Here is a 16,210-nt window from a genome sequence, read left to right as displayed (position 1 = left end):
CAGATTGTCGCTTGGGATTTTCTCTACCCCCTTTTTTCGGATGCTACACACGCACGCACACACACACAAAGTAAGCCAGGGCCAGCGTTTGTTTCTGCTCTTCGCATAATTGTTTTATTTATGTAATGTTATTTTATATCGAATAGAGTCACTTAGTAGTACAACAAGAAAGGAAATCGTACGCTTGTACACGGTAGCTGCTGCACTGCTCCACTGATCTCGTGCCGTATCCTCGTATCTCTATTTACTTCCTTTTAGGCGTGCATTAGAGCCCCGCCTAGCCTATTGCGGGGCGCATTACGGCGAACCTAATTCACCACAAACACAATGACCACAACATAATGTACAATTCGTTACGGGCACGCAGCTAAGGTGTTATGCTATTCTCACCCCTGCTTTAATTCCTATCCGCTCATTTCTGCTTTAATTCCTCCGCCATGAATGCGCGCAGCATGTGGTCCAGCTCCTCCAGCACGTGCTCCTCCGGCAAGGGTAATCGTTCGAGCGCGCCACGCATCAGCGCACTGCCACTGATCTGCGGATCGTCGGCGTAGTGCGTGCGGATGAGGTAGGCAAGCCGTTGCGCTATTTCGCTCTGCAAAAGACGGTGCTTTGGCGTTGGGCAGGGGAACATCCTGAGCACGGAGCAGAGCTCCGACAGCTTCGGCTTCAGCCCTTCCAGCCGCTGTTCAACCACTGCCTCGTCCATGGCTTCTTGCATCACCTCGAACTGGAAGTAAAATTTGGGAACGGGATTTAGGTATTGGGGACGTACACGAATTGAAGTTGTATCGTCAAACCAACATTACCTGCGCATTCAGCTCAATGAAATCGACCAAAATTTGACCCTTCGTTGACCAGCTCGGTATCTGTTTGGTGTCCTCGATACTATCCAGCATTGCTTTCAGCTGTGGCACTTTGCCTGCAAAAGGGAGGGAGAAAATAATACACAATCATTACACAGCTTCCTGATAGCCGCAATATCGATCAATTCCCCACTTACTGTGCATCACAAACTCCGGCGCCAAGTGCTGCAGTATGATATCGTGCGCCAACGCCCATTGCTTGGCTAGCAGCAGATAGTGTGCCTGCTGCTTGTAATCGAACTCGGCACCGGCGCGGACCGCTTTCGCCCAGAAAATCCACTTTTCCGGAACGCCTAGCTCTTCCACGATGAAGCTTTCCCGGGAGAGGTACTCCTGCCGCTCCGCTTCCAGCGTATCGTCGTCGATCGCACTGTCCGATACGAGCTGGATGTGTCGGTACAGTAGCTGCTGAATGGACAGCTCCCGCCGTGCCTTGTCGCTCAGATGCAGCAGCACATACACTGCCCACTGCCACAGCCCGTGGCTTTCGAGCTGGCTCGCGAAGGCGACGTGTATCTGGCTGCGGCTGAACTCCGAACAGTGATGATAGCCAAGCGTCTCCAGCACCTGCAGCAGAAGCCAGCTCAGCCGATAGTCGGTCACGTCCGCGGTGTGGGAGGCCGGATTTAGCAGCGGTTCCAGCGGGTAGCTACGCTTCGAGTACAGCTTCAGCAGGTGGAAGCGCAGATCGTGGATGGGACCATTGTTCGGTCCCTTCTGTGCGTACCGCGCACGGTACGGTGGCAGCGGCGGATGGGTAAAGAACTCGGTCGACCCGAACGCCTCCTCGTAGCCCACCAGTGCGTCCGTAATGGACGCGGTCGGTGGGCACACGTACCACAGGTGCAGCGCCAGTGCCTTCAGCCAGTCGACGTGCTCGAACATGTTGATGGGACCGTGCGAAGAGCTCATCATGCGTATGCCGGCAATCGCCATGAACGCTTCCAGCCGCCGCGGATCGATAAACTTATCCGCCTCCGAGTCCTGCCAGCAGGTGAGCTGGTGCTGGAGCAGCTGCCGCACTACCGGCCCACCGGAGATCTGGGCCAGCAGCATCGCCAGATTGATGTCGTTGTTGGTGAAAGCGAGCTCGCACGCCTCCAGCACCTTGTGCGTTTGGATCAGCTCGAGCAGCTGGTCGAGATAGTCGCGCTTTTCGCCCTTTTTGCTGCTCTGCTGCGAGCGTATGGTGACCACGTCCTCGATCCATTCGGAGAAGAGGTCACGCCGGAACATGGTGCTCAGATGGCTGGCTTCATCGACGCCCTCCAGCTCTTCCCGGGCTCCCCACAGGGCGGCTAGCAGTGCCCAAACCTCCGCACACAGCTCACCGTACTCATCGGTCGAAACTTCGACCAGCGCGCGTGCCTCCTGCAGATGATCCTCCAGCGCCTGATACTTTCCGGCGGCTACCAGATGCGGACAGTCGCTCTCCATCGCATCTCGATGGCGACGCTCGTCGTGCCGCAGCCGCACCCGCAGATGGCCCTCGATCGTGCGGGCAAACGACTCGTCGTCCAACGTCACCGGCTCGGCCGTCGATTTGAGGCGCAGCAGTTGTATCGCCGCGGGGGAAAAATCATTATCCCCCCGACCCCGGAAGAACGGTTTCACCGCATCGATCCCGATCAGGGTGAGCCGCGAGGGGGTCGAGCTGACGAGCGACTCAAAGTGACGCACCAGATCCGCACAGTTGTCGCGCGTATTTAGCTGCACCATCGCCGTGCCGTACGACCAGCCGACCTTAAACTTGCGCCCGTGGAAAAAGGCCAAGTTGGACTTGTTGTTCAGGAAGCGACGCAGCATCGACTTGGCCAGCGGAATCACAATGTTGATCGGGTGCAGCTGTTCAACCTTTGGTTTCAGTGCGAGCGGCTTCGCCTGCGGACCGAGCGGGCGTGCAATGGGAGGAAGAGTCGGCTGCAGCACACCGCCATCGGCAGTCACCTGTTTCTGCTGCTTCGACACTGCCGTTTGTTTGGACGAGACCAAACTCAGGGACGAACCGGCATGGATGCTTTTGGCGGTAGATGTTTTCAGCAAGCTGCCCGGACCGAAACCACCCGCCGAGGGTGTCGCATCGAGCTTCAGCAATTGCCCCGTCAGCGGCACGTTTGACTTACGCTGCACGGTATTGCTGTTGCTGTACAGGCTCTGGAGCAGCAAACCGCTGGTGGGGCCTCCGGTCACCGTCGGGCGCGTTGCCGTACCTGGGACGATCTGATCCGGACTGTCCCGGTCCTCGCTGTGGCCAAACTCGGACGCAACCGATCGCCCATCGAAGTCGTCGTCTGCGAAGAAGGACGCCTTCATGAGCTGAATTTTGTGCGGATCGGTGCCCATCTCCATTGCGATAGCAGCCGTCGGGCTGGTCGGATTGTCCCGATGGTATTGGGAGGAAAAGTTCATATTTTCATCGCCATACGTCGACGGATTGAATTCCTCCTCCTCCGCACCATTCTCGAATGCAGCCACGTGCCGGAACGTATTGTTATTGACCGATCTATCCTTGATCTGCTGCTGCTGCTGCTGCCGTCGATCATCTTCTGTCTCCTGTCCGTTTTGCTCACCACCTTGCTTCTGCACGGCACCGGTAGGTGGTTGTGTTTTGTTCTGAAGCAGATCCTTTCGCTGCTGACCGGCCATCGGCATGATTTTCACCTTCTTGGGATCGACGGGAGGCGTCTCCTCGTCGTCGCTATCACTCAACCCGTACTTGGAAAAGTGTTCCACCTTAAACACCCAGCTGCCCGTATCGGGCCGGTACTCGAGGAAGCGCGTATCGTGCTTGTCACACACACGCCGCAGCTTACCCTCGTAGTCCAGCAGAGCCAGCCGCTGCGGATCTTTGATCGGTTCGTGCAGCGTTTTATCGTGCGGCCAGACCTGGTCCAGCGTAATTTGAGCCTTGCGGTTCAGGCCGCTGCCCACCGGCGGTTTGCTTTCATCGTCCGGATAGATGATGACTTCCTTGTGGCGGAAGTGCACAATCTCGTCCAGGTTCAGTCCGGCCACGTCGATCGGTTCGTTGAAGTACACATTACCGTAACCCTTGCGGCCGATGGTGAAATTCGGAACGACGCATCGACCCTCGTCATCCATCAGTTGCGCGATTTCATCCAGCGAAGGAATGGTGTAGTAGCTGCGTACGGCGACAGAAAAGCGAAGAAAAACAATGAAATGAGAAATTGACACGCGCATAAACTTCCCACCAACCACTTACCCCACACGACGCAGCACTATCCCTGTGGGGTGCGGTTCGGCATCCTCCACCACAGCAGCGACGGATGTAGACAGTTCGGTCCCGATTCCACCCCCAACGCTCGTTTCGTTCAAGAAGGAACGATTCGTAAGCGAGAAGCTATCATTTACCGTCTGATTGCCCAGGACGGGCGATGTGCTGGAGGCACTGTCCTTTCCGGCACCCTTTCTCGGACCGCCATCATCCGCTTCGCCCGATTCTGAAAGGAAACCGTATTAGTGAACGCTACTGCACAAACGGAAAATCGGAGTTATACTATCCTACCTTCGCGAATCGCACCCGACGTCATCGAGCTAGCCCTTTCAGCTCGCATAGTTGAAGACGAAACTGCAAACTCTTTGATAGTGTTATCCAGCACCGACTCTGAGAGACGCGGATTGCCGCCCTGTTGCTGTTGCTGCTGCTGCTGGCGCACCTTGTCCAGAACGTTCGACTGCAGCCACGACACTCGCCTGCTGCTGTCGGTCGATCCTTGCGGCTGATTTTTGCCCGCCGCTACACTGTCGCTCGGGTGTGTTGGAATTTGGTTGCGGAATGATTCTCCAGCGCCGGACAGACGCGTCGGGGTCGGGGCAGCATCGCCACCGATCGATGTGTTCGATGCGCCGGACAGATTGTACTGTCCTCCTTCTCGCCCGCCACCGCCACCCGACTCCGGAATGATGATCATGGATTTGCTAGTGCGCGGCTTTATGATCAAGCGCTTCGCATTTGGCTTCAGTGTGAAGCTATCCTCCAGCGTGCTGTCGTACTCTTCCAATCCCTCAAAGATCGATTTCTTCAGCTGTGCCGCACCGAGCGGCTTCACCTTAACACGGTCCGTGCTGCCGGAACGGGACGATATCTTTAGCTGGTAGTTGGATCCCTCCAGGATCGCCTTCTGGGCCGAAGGGTTCGTGGGCTTCAGCGAGTCCTCCGATGGTCCGGCCAACGGTTTGATACCCTTGAAGATGGGATTATCGCCGTACGGTGAGGTAGCCATCGCCAGAATTTGCTGATGAATCGGGACGGCTTGCTGTCCTGCCGCACCTTGCGCCATCGAGCCGAGTCCACCGAGCGTCGACATACCGAGTCCGCCGGTACCCGTGCCGGCACCGAACGACGTCCCCATGTTCATCGTACCGAAGGCACCGCCCGTACCGAGGGTGGACGTGTTGCCGAACAGGCTGGTCCCGGTGCCGAGACCGCCCGGCTTCGCAGCCGTGTTACCGAACAGGGACGATGTGCCCGTGCCGAACGTAAGCCCTCCGGTCGTTCCACCGATCCCACCACCGGCTGCAGTGTTCGTTCCCAGCCCGAATGTTGTCGCCGCTGGCTTGTTGAAGGTGTTGCCAAAAAATGAGTTTCCTGCCGCGGCGTTCGTATTCGTACCGAGCCCAAATGTGGCCGCGCTAGAGGTCGCACTCTGCCCGAACGTGGTGCCCCCGAGCGTCCCGAACGTGTTGGCCGGCTTCGCTCCGAACAACGTCGATCCGGCCGCGCTGGTTTGCGTGTTCGTGCCGAAGTTGAAGCTGGACGGGGTAGACTGAGCGCCCAGCGTCCCGAACGCACCGGCAGCCGGAGCAGCCGTGCCAGCGCCCGCACCCGAAAACAGTCCACCCTGCTGGGCGGCCGTGTTCTGCGTGCCGAACCCACCGAACGGCGTCTGGCCGAAGGTGTTGGTCGCTGGGGCGGCCGTTTGTCCGAACAGTCCGCCGGTCGTACCGGTCGCACCGAACGCCGGTTTGTTCGCGCCCAACCCTCCGCCCAGTGTGGACGTGGTCGATTGCGCAAAGCCAAAGCCGGACGCGGAAGTGGCCGCCGGTGTGCTGCCGAACGGCTTTCCGAACGTGCTGCCCGCAGTGGTGCCGAAGGCGGGTGTTGTCGTTGCGCCGAACGTGTTGGTCGACGTACCGAACAACCCGCCCGCGGCTGGCTGGGCTTGATTCTGTCCGAACAGCCCGGTCGTCTGCGTAGCGCCCGTGCCACCGAACAGCCCGGTCGATTGTGTGCCGGCTCCGAACAGACCCCCGGCGCCCGGTGCGCCCGCCTGTGGGCCCTTCCGGTTGGCGGCATAGTCTTCGAATCGAAGCTCCTCGACGGATTTGTTTTCGTAATCCTTCATGAACGTAATACAGTGCTGCTTCGTGTTGACGGTGGTCGTCTGCCCATTCTTAACCAGCGTATCGGTGCCGTGGGTTTGCTGATACTTGGCCACCGCCGTGCCATTGCCACCGACGACGCCCGGTACGGTAGCCGCACCGAAAGCCGGCTTTGCCGCGCCGAACAATCCTCCGGCAGTTTGTGTGTTCTGCCCGAAGAAGCCCGTCGTGGCCGTGTTGTTCGTCGTGGACTGCCCGAACAGGGATGTCGTTTGGGTAGCGGGTTGGCCAAACCCACCGAATCCGGCCGGTTTGGCCGCACCGAACGTGGTGTTGTTGTTGTTGCCAAACAGGGACGTATTGGCGGCGGTATTGTTTTGCGTCCCGAACAGTGACGTCGTTTGGGGCTGTGCCTGGCCAAAGGCTGCAATGGAGAAATAGCATTAAGCATCATGTAACTAATGGGAAATCATAACATTCATGACGCATCGTCGTCCCAATTGCGACGCAATAACATTCAGTGCAGTGTGACGTCATGCGAATGCATTGCATCGCGCCTTCCCCCATTGCTTCCACTTACCGCCAAACCCTGGTTGCGTCGTTGCCGCACCAAACGCTGGTGCCGTGCTGGTGCTTGCCCCGAACAGCCCGCCAGTCTGCTGCGTCTGGCCAAAGAGCGACGTCGTGGGCTGCTGTCCGAAGGCCGGAGTCGCCCCAAACGCACCCGTTGCCGGTTTGCTGAACGCGGTCGTCTGGCCGAACGGGCTTGCAGCCGCCGTGTTGGTCCCGAACGTACCGAACCCAGTGTTGGTGGTTGGCTGCCCAAAGCCACCGGGCTTCGCACCGAACATGGCGAACGAACGCGTAAACGACTGCGATCGAACAAAGGTACCACGGGGTTCACTTCACCACGGCCGAGCAGCTGGACCTTCTAGAACGCAGTTCTACACAAATGCACACAAAGATTTTCGCTCACTTTTCGTCACCTTGAATCGGCTTTCTTTTGCACCGCACAACACACCACTCACACTCACAAGGCAGCCGTCAAAAAACGCGCCAACATAACCTCACTGCGAACGATACAGCTTCCTCTGCGAAGACGGGAAGCGGGTTTCGTTTACTTTCCCACTTCAACACGCACTTTTAGCCGTGGTTTTCAAGACAATTTCAGTACATTCGCCTCGTAAAATTATTAACTTACTGTAACTAATCCGAAGTTAGCAAGAGGAACGCGAAATTACGAGCATTGCAGAACACAGCGAGAGCGAAGACAAAATAGCATTGGCGCTGCTGTCAAACCCTATTTTGACAGTTCTTCGACGAAGCTGTTCGCGAACCGGTTCAAAATGGTGTTTTTGTGTAAATTTTAATTGATTAAAAGAAATTGCTCGTATGGATTAATTTATGTTTCATTGCAGAACACAGCTTATAAAACGAAGAATGCAAGGAGAAAATCGTTCTATTGCGGATGATAACGTCCAGCTTTTTACTTTTACACCAACCAGAGTTCACCGTTCATCCCAACCGGTTGAAGATTTTTTTATTCATATAAAAACAGTGACACTTTTTTACGGGCAGCATTTACGAGAATTTAGAATTAAATTAAAAATATGGTAACACAGTATAAACTGAAAGCATTTTCATGAACAAAACACTGATTGTGGTCAGTAGAAACTTGAAAAACAAACTTGTTGTTATTGACAATTGTGACAAGCGGAAGAGATAGAATCGGGAAAACAAGAAGTAGAAGAGCTTCCTTTACCGGTCCAGCGCATTCAAAGCGGCACCGGCAGCAGGGCAATGTTATTGTGTTTTGAACGCTTGGTGTGATCGGTCGCAAATCGCCGTCGTTTCCGTACGCTGGTAGGAGTGAAGTTTTTTTTCTAAGTTTGTTTGTTAGTAGTTGTGAGCAAAAAGTGGCCGTCTAATGTAAATGGGAGTGAAGCTGGCTACATCCGTGATTGAATGTGATTTATGTGTACCTCGTTGTGAATGTGACCACGTTGTTATAAAAAGTAAGTAGAAAATGTTTAACCTCAATTATTATATCTCGTGTCTCTGGTTGCTGTGCAGGAATTCTGATGCAATGTTTATATTGAGGGGCTCCATCGTTGTGTGCGAAATTAACGCGACCCGATTAAAGATGGCGCGGGTTCGAGATCTTATGAGTCATCACGATTCGCCCATAACCGGTTTTTAATGGGCCTATTTTGCTGAACCCGAGAAGAAAAGAACCTGCCCCTTGAAGGGCTTAGCAATTATAGGGGTGCATATAGAATAAGGGGGCTCGTTTTCGCCGATGGTCGCGATGCGCTAAACTCCAGAAAATTACACAATATTATGGTGGTGTGATTTCTCCGTCGGAGGCCAAGCCTATGTATGATTTTCTTGGAAGAGTCTACACTCACACATCGACGCCCGGTTGAAGATGTTTTGCGTTTCTTTTTTATGCTTCTTTCTCCTGGTAGGAGGCATGTTCTTTCCACTCTGATTCTTGCATATTTCCTTTTCTTCGTTCCTTCGGTCCGTTGAAACGCCTATTTTCTCTACCTGCGTCCAAGGTTTCTTGTGCTTGATTTCTATTGACCCAACGCAGAAATCGACGATTTTTCAACACAAGAGCATCGACAAACTGTTCTAACCACCCGGGTGCTTTGTTTCTTCTTTCGTTCAACAGGTAGTTTTACCAGATCTTACGCCATGGCATCCAATATGGAGATGCTGAACGGAGAAATTTTCGGTGATATTAACACCGCATTGTATCAGAAGTAAGTAGAAATTTTTGATTGTGTTTAAATTGTATAGGACTCAACCGCACTATTTTTGTTCTCTAACATTTGTTCTTCTTTCGTTACAGTGGAGAAGATTGCCAGTCACTGTTCCGTATGAATGTAAGTATATTTTGAGTGATTATTCTATGTTTTATTATCTTTTTAATCAATGAATATGGCGTGCAAATTCAGCATATTGCGCAGATAAGAATTTGTCAGCCTGTGCGGATGCCGAGAGAAATAACCCTTTTCTTCTTCCATTCTATGCATTTCCCTTCATTCGTTCGCGCAGGCACACACACACTTACAGTCGTGCCCCTTGTCTGCTCACTCATACGAACAAGCCCTCTCGTGGGCACATTGCTAGGGGTGGGGTTTATGTAGGGGGTAAGCGAGTTAGCTACAGGTTGTCTGCCGGCTGCGTACTCTAGGCGCACCAATACATACACATATGAAGCATGCAACGGGTTTGGTTGAAGCGCGAGCCCTGCTCTCGCGGGAAGCTTCGCGGGCTCCAAAGAGAGATGCGTTTGAAATAAGATTCTCACTACCACACTGTTATGTGGAGATATGCTCCACCAAACGGGCTTTAAAACATGAACAAACACGTTTTGCCACGATCGTTCGGAATTTTGCTCTGCGAGAAGAAAGCATAATATGCAACTTTTTAGCGAATTTCTTTTCAAACAAATCTTATTATTTTAAGTTTACAGTGAGCTATTGTAACATGATAGCTTTTTATTTATTTATTTAATATGTGTTCACGGCAAAAAAGGGCTTAACACTGTACAACGCTTAACATATAATTATGCTAGATTTAACGGTAGCTTCCTACTGCGACCAAACTGACCGAAACGGTGCTTTTCTTTACAGACGAATGATTTGCTACCACAGCAAGGTAGCGATTTGAGCGAACTCATGTTGAATGATTTCTTCCACAACAATGGGGTGGCCGAGATGCAGTGTGTGAAGTACGAAACTGACCCAACACCATTGACCATGCTGGATGGGCGGGAAGCACTGACTGCACCGACTCACTACAAGAAAATCCCCGTGCTCGATGATTTCACCCATCCGCTGCTACAGTTCAACGTTGCCATTAGTGGAAAGCCGTGCAGTGCCTCAGCCTGGTGCTATTCGAACGCACTGGAGAAGTTGTTCGTGAAGAAGAAAACTCCGGTCACGTTCGACGTCACCTACATGCAGCCATCGGACTACAGTGGACTGAAGCTGCGCATCATGTTGGTGTACTCGAACTCACAGTACGCCTACAATGCCATCTCGAGATGCCAGGATGATATAGCAAAGGATGGCGGTAAGTCAACCATTTAATGCTTAATTATTGAACCGAGTTTAAATAACAATCTTCTTATTGCATTTCTACCGTGGGTGGTCAACACTCCTTCACCCGGTACACATGTTATATGTTACACATCACTGTTTACAGCTAAAGATTTCGCGCACAAAGAGCACGTCGTGCGGTGCCTAAATCCAGAGGCTTCCTTCACGGGCCGGGAGAAAGGGGTTAATTTCGAGGATCGTTTGGCGGTGCTGGTTGACTTGAACAATGGCGGCACACCGCAGCATCTTGAGAAGCAACAGACTGTGCCAGTTTCGTTGGAGTTCTTGTGCCAAAACTCATGTCCTACGATGGAAAGGCGCGCCACGACGCTTGTTTTCACGGTGGAAAATGAACACGGCACTCTGCTGGGCAGAAAGTCGATCAGTGTCAAAATCTGCAGCTGCCCGAAGCGTGATATGGAGAAGGACGATAGCAAGGCAACTGGAGGTCGGGAGAATAATAAGAATAAGCGGAAGCATGGTGAGTTCTAATGCCTTACACGCACACATACATTATTGATAAACTTTTTCACGAACACATGGATTTAATACTAAATACTATTTGTGGTATCACTTTGATGTCTTTCTAGCTAATGAGGTGGTTCCAAGCAACGATCAACCACCACGAAAGATGACTCGCCAGTCGAGTGTCGATTTGAAATCAACATCGAACAGCAATATCAATGCTACTACCTCTGCTCGCGAACCGGCGGCAGTGCCTGCTGCTACTGCAGCAGCAACCCCGCTGCTAGGTCAGATTAAACGTGAGCCTTCGTTTACCCCACTGGGGTATTCGCTGAGCAATCTGTCCAACAGCAGCAACAGCACGATCGACAACGACAGTTCGGCAGTCGTGCTGACCCTTCGGCTGCCGGATTTGGCGTGTGCCTCCGAGGTGGCGATGTACGCATTCAAACATTTGAGTTCGATCCTTATCAGCTGCAAGGACGAGAAGGACAAGAATCGATACGCTCAATACCTCTCCCATTGCCGACGCGTAAGGAGTAAGTATGCTTCGAGTCACCGTTAGACTCTCAATCCTTTTTGCCATTTCATCGTATTTCCAATTAAGAATTGTTGTCTAATGTGCCAATTCCTTTGATTTTTTATGACGACTGTAAACACTTATTTCACCTCCAACCCCACACACTGTCGATTTTTCTTTATCACTATATTTTTAATAATCAAATTCCCCTTGCCTGAGCTATGGGGGATGTGTCATGTGTCGTTATTCAGCCGTAGAATGGAGATACACGGGTAGTGGTTTGCGGAAGAGGGCTATGCTCGAGACATGCCTGTGACACGAGACTAGGGTGGAGACATCTCTCTCTCTAGAGATTCGTACTATAACCGAGCTTATAGTGCACGTACCATGCAGTACAAAATGACGAAAAAATGATGTGAGGTTTCTCAGTATGCAAATCGAAAAAAGGCAAGAGCCATTAATAAAAAAAAACAAAACAAAAAAAAAGAAAAAAATTAAAGAGATCAGAACGATCAAATGCCAAAAAATATGGGCATGAGCCAAAAAATTATAGGCTAAAAAAACAAAATAAAAAAAACTTAAAAGATGGCAAAAAAAAACATACAAACAAGCCACAACAAAATCAAAACATGAAAAGAGCATCTGAGAAAACCATTTAAAAAAATATATGAAAAAAATATTGTGCTTACTTACAACAAACGAGAAAGCAACAAAGAAAGTGCACGAAGGAAATAAAGCAATGTGCCGGATACGGGCAAAACCATTCGTCGAAAAACGAAACCATCCGCCAAAACGGGTTATGTGTTCAATCACTTCAAACTCAGACTCTCAAGGAGACCGATCAATATACAACTTTGCTTGCTGGTAAGCTTGACAAAAGCCCCAGCAAACATCCAAAACCAATTGAAGCCAGTTGTACACGGAGGAGAGAGTTAGAGATGGCAGCTTTGACATTGGTGGCGCGCACGCGGTGTGGCGTGTGTGTACGTGAGTGGCAGTCGAGAAACGGAGGTGTTGAAGCCAACCGGACCCCCAAACCAAAGCTATTGAAGTGGAACTGCTGACGCTTAACGGCGTAACAGCATTTAACATAACCCCTGTGCCCGGCGTGTCTCGTTGACGTTCCGGAATCGCCCCTCTATCTGGTCACGGCCGGTTCACATCGAATTACTGTTTGCCTTACTGCGCATGCAGGCAGGGTAGCAGGAACCAAACGATTGGCTTGGCCGGCCATAGAGGGGCACCGGACGTTGAAGGCATGCAAAATGGTTTATAAAAACGATGCTCTATCGACGATCTAAGTACCACCAGGCACAGGCTAAAAATCCCACTTCTCAACACTAACACACACAATTATGCGATAACGCTTGAAAGAGGTCACAAATTTGTTTGGTCTTTTCTACATATTTTCTTCACTTATTATTTGTGATTCTACTACTTCTTTATTTGTGTACTCGGTCAAAACAGTTCAATTTCTTTGGTATTGATATCCGGAATATGGATCCACAATGCAACTAAATTTTCACTACAGTCACATTTCAAATCCTATTTCGATTACCGTTAGCTTTTAGTCGGGCAGTACCGTAACTATTGTTTTCTAAATAGTTTTACTTTAATGACAACTCTCAAAGCAGCCTTTATTAACTCTCACTCTCGCCGTTAAACTTTTTGTAACATAATAGCCGTCTCTGTAGTTTGAAAGAAACGTTATACACCGATTTGATCGTTATTGATCATGTCAGGTGTCAAAGGGTACATGCTTGAACATCCGATTTTCTTTAATTAAAGACTTTGTAGCGCATCTTGTACATATGATGCATTTGAACATTCAAATTTTGTTAAAAATCCAACATGTTCGTTCGGTGGCTTTGCAATAGTTTTTGTTTTCTTTTGTTTGGGCGTCCTTCGTGGCCCATCAAGGTTTTATTTACTGATCTTTGTTGTCAGGGTAAGTTGTCAGGTGACGATTTTTGCTTAAATATTATGCACTGCAAATTAATGTTGATAGTTATGATTCAGCAATCATGCTTTTTGCACCATAAGTAGTTTGGTATTAGTTATGTTTTGTTCTCTGTTCATTATTGTGGACGAAATTGAATAATTGTGTAGTTCTGGATTGTTTTATCGATAGCGTATGACCATTCGATCGTTCATATATTGCTTAGGGCCTATGCAAGAACCCTGAAAGCGACGTGGATATCATATTTACAAATGTTTCTTCTTCTTTGGCACAACAACCGTTGTCGGTAAAGGCCTGCCTGTACCACTAGAGGGCTCTGGTTTTAGTTACTTATTGATGTACCCATCGCAGGATAGTCGCTGCTACGTATGGATGCATGGTCCCTTCCGGGCTTGAACCAATGACGGGCATGCTGTTAAGTCGTATGAGTTGACATAATAATCAATTGCGTAGATCAACAAATAATAATCTACATAAAACTAGGATATATTGTTTTTGCTGTAGATATTTTCAAATTTCGAGTAGTGAGTCAATAATTTTTGCATTAATTATGTAATAATATTGTGTTGCACTGGACCTAAATCTGTTCAAATGTTGGGTGAATGGATGAAAGCAGATGCTTGTGCACTGAACAATGCCTAGGCATCATGTCATTTTTTTGTCGAACCTCTTGCCCATTTTAAACATAGTTAACAAAATGAAAACTTACTAAGATTCCCTGTTCATCAATGTTTGTGTCACATTTGAACCTATTGTAGAGTTGGTCAATGTATTATGCTTTTTTTTATCAGATCAAAACAACTAGTACAGCTTCCAACGAGTAATATGAAAAGCTACTGAGAATTATAATGTCAGGGATCAAAATTATGGAAACGTAATCATCTTGTTTAAACCTCGAATGTGCCACACCTCTGATGTTAGATATTTGTTGAATTGAAAAGAGATCTTGAATCTTGTAATTACCTTTGCCCTTTTGCCTTTTAATAACTTCATTCTTTTAGCAGATTCATTTGAAATGCATCATTCTATATCTCCCCATCTGTGCCATCATAATGTTTTTTTTTTTTAATATATTTTTGAGATTTGCTAAAGTGCATTTCTCACAAACCAAACAAATTTACTTCACATAATTGTGAAATAAGTTTTCACACTAATATCAGGTCCTACCAGTCCAGTGATTTTGTGGATGGACACGGGAAGACCGTATGTGTAAACCGTGGCCTATGTGGGTCGAGAAAGGCTAAGAAGAAAAAAGAAGAAGCAACACATAAATCCAGTAGAAACAATATGGAGCCGATACGGGTAGCATAAACTTGCTCGAATCATTGAAATGGCTAACAGTAATATGTGGCGCGCTCTGCTGGACGCTAGCGTAAGCTGAGCCGTTTCTTTCGAGCTGTTTGTTTAATCAGTTGAACAATGAAGGGTGTGTTCGTATGGAACAGCTATCGTTTTTTTTTTCTATTTTGTTAGAAATTAGGAGAGTGTTTGAGAGTTTTCTATGTCATTGAGAGTAAAACTTATTTAGAAAAGGTTACGAAGTACACCACCTTACTACGATTTTTCGGTAGTCGAAACTGTTCCGGAAAAGGCAACACCATGACACGCTTCTTCATCAAAACGCCGGCTCTCGATTTGCATCCTCATCTGCATCACGCTTAAAAGTGTAGAAGTAAGTTTTGACCATTTACGTCAATTTTGATCATTGCAGAAGATTTCGAGAGATCCGCGCAAATGCAAGAAGAACCGAGCCCGGAATGCGATTCCTCTATGTAGTAGACTGCCCCACCGCGGACACACGTGTACTACACCACCATCGCGCCAAGAAACGTTATTTAGGGTTGTCATGATGTTTTAGAGTACGATCATTCTTAATTGTGTAAAGTAACTTAAAAGTTGTTCGATAAGTTAAGATAAGCATACTATAGTGTAAGCATGTCTCGATGAGGGTTTAATTGATTGTATCTTTAAAATAACTGATATCATTTCGCATCAGATGCATAGGCGTTTGTGAGATAACGTAGTTAAAAAAAGTGATGAGATAATGCACCTGTGCAGTACATTCACTCACAAGGAAGGTTCGCTCGTATTCGGCTAGTAGTAAGGAGACAGCTTTTATTCCTTGTTAAAATACGGTTAATATTAGTGGATAGAATCATGAACAAAAATATGTTTTGATAACATAGTATAATGATCGAATTAGATACTAAGACTTATGATATAGGGTTAAATGATAACAATAACGCTAGAGAGTATATTTGTGGTTAAGAGTTAAACGAAGAACATAGATCTAACTTAATTCCAAGTGAATAAGTAACATTTAACAGATGCGTCAATACGCTCCCAATACACGTTTTTCGTGAAATGAGTAAAAGAATAACAAAAGAGAGCAAAAAACAATACAATACAAAAAAATCTCCAAAAAAGAGAAGAAAATCATACCTAATAACAGTGTTATTTTGTTTCTCGTTCCGATAACGCCTCCTCCCTTTGTTGCGCGTCAGCAATACATCTCGCCCCTGAAAGTATGCAATCTCAGCTCAGCCATGCCCCAACATTGAGCTGAATGTGAAAGAACGCTGAACCTTATCGGCTATAGCTGGCTGGTTTAATCGCACGGAGAAAAAGGTACTTGAAGTTATATTTATAAGTTATCTATAATCTCTTGCTGCTTTACATTCCTTCACTCCTCGCCTAAGCAGGTAAAGTATTTCGCAAGATAATCTCCTGCTTCGATAATGGTTGCATTAACCTTAACCACCGGAACATATCAGCCCATTCCGCAATGTGTTAAGCCCTACCACTGCGGTAATAAAACTGTCCTAAAAACGGGTTGATGAAGAGTACCATAAGATGCACTTTGAACACAAACACCGTCGACCAGTGTACACCGATATGATGTGATGTGATGTGTGCATTCATTCAGTACCTCTTGCGTTAGAAA

At 48.6% G+C, this 16,210-nt stretch overlaps 2 protein-coding genes across 2 annotated transcripts; one reads left to right on the top strand and one right to left on the bottom strand.

The window, feature by feature from the left end:
* Nucleotides 1–71: 71 nt before the first annotated feature.
* Nucleotides 72–7,499, bottom strand: LOC120893828 (nuclear pore complex protein Nup98-Nup96). Its single transcript, XM_040295957.1, has 6 exons — nt 6,790–7,499; nt 4,393–6,633; nt 4,090–4,327; nt 1,004–4,008; nt 810–922; nt 72–730 (listed from the first exon to the last, which is right to left on the bottom strand). Exons 1-6 carry the CDS (start codon nt 7,058–7,060, stop codon nt 413–415), a joined length of 6,186 nt encoding a protein of 2,061 aa, XP_040151891.1. The 5' UTR covers nt 7,061–7,499; the 3' UTR covers nt 72–412.
* Nucleotides 7,500–7,994: 495 nt separating this feature from the next.
* LOC120893829 (cellular tumor antigen p53-like) lies at nt 7,995–15,703 on the top strand. Its single transcript, XM_040295958.1, has 7 exons — nt 7,995–8,224; nt 8,887–8,977; nt 9,067–9,100; nt 9,854–10,295; nt 10,428–10,802; nt 10,912–11,325; nt 14,978–15,703. Exons 1-7 carry the CDS (start codon nt 8,143–8,145, stop codon nt 15,040–15,042), a joined length of 1,503 nt encoding a protein of 500 aa, XP_040151892.1. The 5' UTR covers nt 7,995–8,142; the 3' UTR covers nt 15,043–15,703.
* The last annotated feature ends 507 nt before the right edge of the window (nt 15,704–16,210 follow it).

Source organism: Anopheles arabiensis, chromosome 2 (genome assembly GCF_016920715.1).
Source record: "Anopheles arabiensis isolate DONGOLA chromosome 2, AaraD3, whole genome shotgun sequence".
In the NCBI taxonomy this organism is placed as follows: domain Eukaryota; kingdom Metazoa; phylum Arthropoda; class Insecta; order Diptera; family Culicidae; genus Anopheles; species Anopheles arabiensis.
This window is presented reverse-complemented; position numbering and strand designations above follow the sequence as displayed.

Coding starts and splice junctions, on each gene's coding strand:
- LOC120893828 (XM_040295957.1), bottom strand. CDS start 7,060: ATGTTCGGTGCGAAGCCCGGTGGCTTTGGGCAGCCAACCACCAACACT. Junction 6,634..6,789: donor GACGCAACCAGGGTTTGGCG/GTAAGTGGAAGC, acceptor TCTCCATTGCAG/CCTTTGGCCAGGCACAGCCC. Junction 923..1,003: donor GCCGGAGTTTGTGATGCACA/GTAAGTGGGGAA, acceptor TCCCTTTTGCAG/GCAAAGTGCCACAGCTGAAA.
- LOC120893829 (XM_040295958.1), top strand. CDS start 8,143: ATGGGAGTGAAGCTGGCTACATCCGTGATTGAATGTGATTTATGTGTA. Junction 8,225..8,886: donor TGACCACGTTGTTATAAAAA/GTAAGTAGAAAA, acceptor TTCGTTCAACAG/GTAGTTTTACCAGATCTTAC. Junction 11,326..14,977: donor CCATTGCCGACGCGTAAGGA/GTAAGTATGCTT, acceptor TGATCATTGCAG/AAGATTTCGAGAGATCCGCG.